Genomic DNA, 381 nt, shown 5'->3' with positions numbered 1-381 from the left:
CCTCAGTACCCAGATCATCCTCCGCTGACACGCACCGCGCAGCAACAGCAGAACTCTCCCCCGCTGCAGCCGCAGCCGGATCTGCCTGGGTTACGGGGGCCCCCTCATATCCCACTGTCAGGGGCCCCCCATCGCTACACGGATTCTGCGCGACCTTTACTGCAGGCGGCTGCGGCTGGGGGTGGTTCTCTTCGCTTGGGTTCAGATGGGAGTGCTGGAGAGTTGCTGCTGCTGATGTATCTGCAGAGGCCCCCCGTAGGCCTTCGTCAGCGCCTACAGGCATTACGACAGCCTTTGAAACTCCAGAAACCGGAAATGTTCGAAGGTTTCTTCATGAAATCTGTGATGAATTCAAGTTGCTGCCGCGGGGCTGCATAGCTT

At 59.3% G+C, this 381-nt stretch overlaps 1 protein-coding gene across 1 annotated transcript in view; it reads right to left on the bottom strand.

Moving 5' to 3' along the window:
* The window catches only part of EMH_0077780 (uncharacterized protein), a gene marked incomplete at both ends in the record, with an annotated part of 3,071 nt that extends 2,788 nt beyond the window's left edge, over positions 1–283 (bottom strand). The window contains one exon of the mRNA XM_013499906.1: positions 3–283. Coding sequence (XP_013355360.1) covers positions 3–283 — 281 coding nt within the window. The remainder of the gene's footprint in view (positions 1–2) is intronic.
* Between the last annotated feature and the right edge of the window lie 98 nt (positions 284–381).

Source organism: Eimeria mitis, genomic scaffold (assembly GCF_000499745.2).
Source record: "Eimeria mitis Houghton genomic scaffold, Emh_scaff4804, whole genome shotgun sequence".
Lineage (NCBI taxonomy): Eukaryota > Apicomplexa > Conoidasida > Eucoccidiorida > Eimeriidae > Eimeria > Eimeria mitis.
The sequence above is the reverse complement of the archived record's forward strand: the minus strand, read 5'-3'. Positions and strand labels throughout refer to the sequence as shown.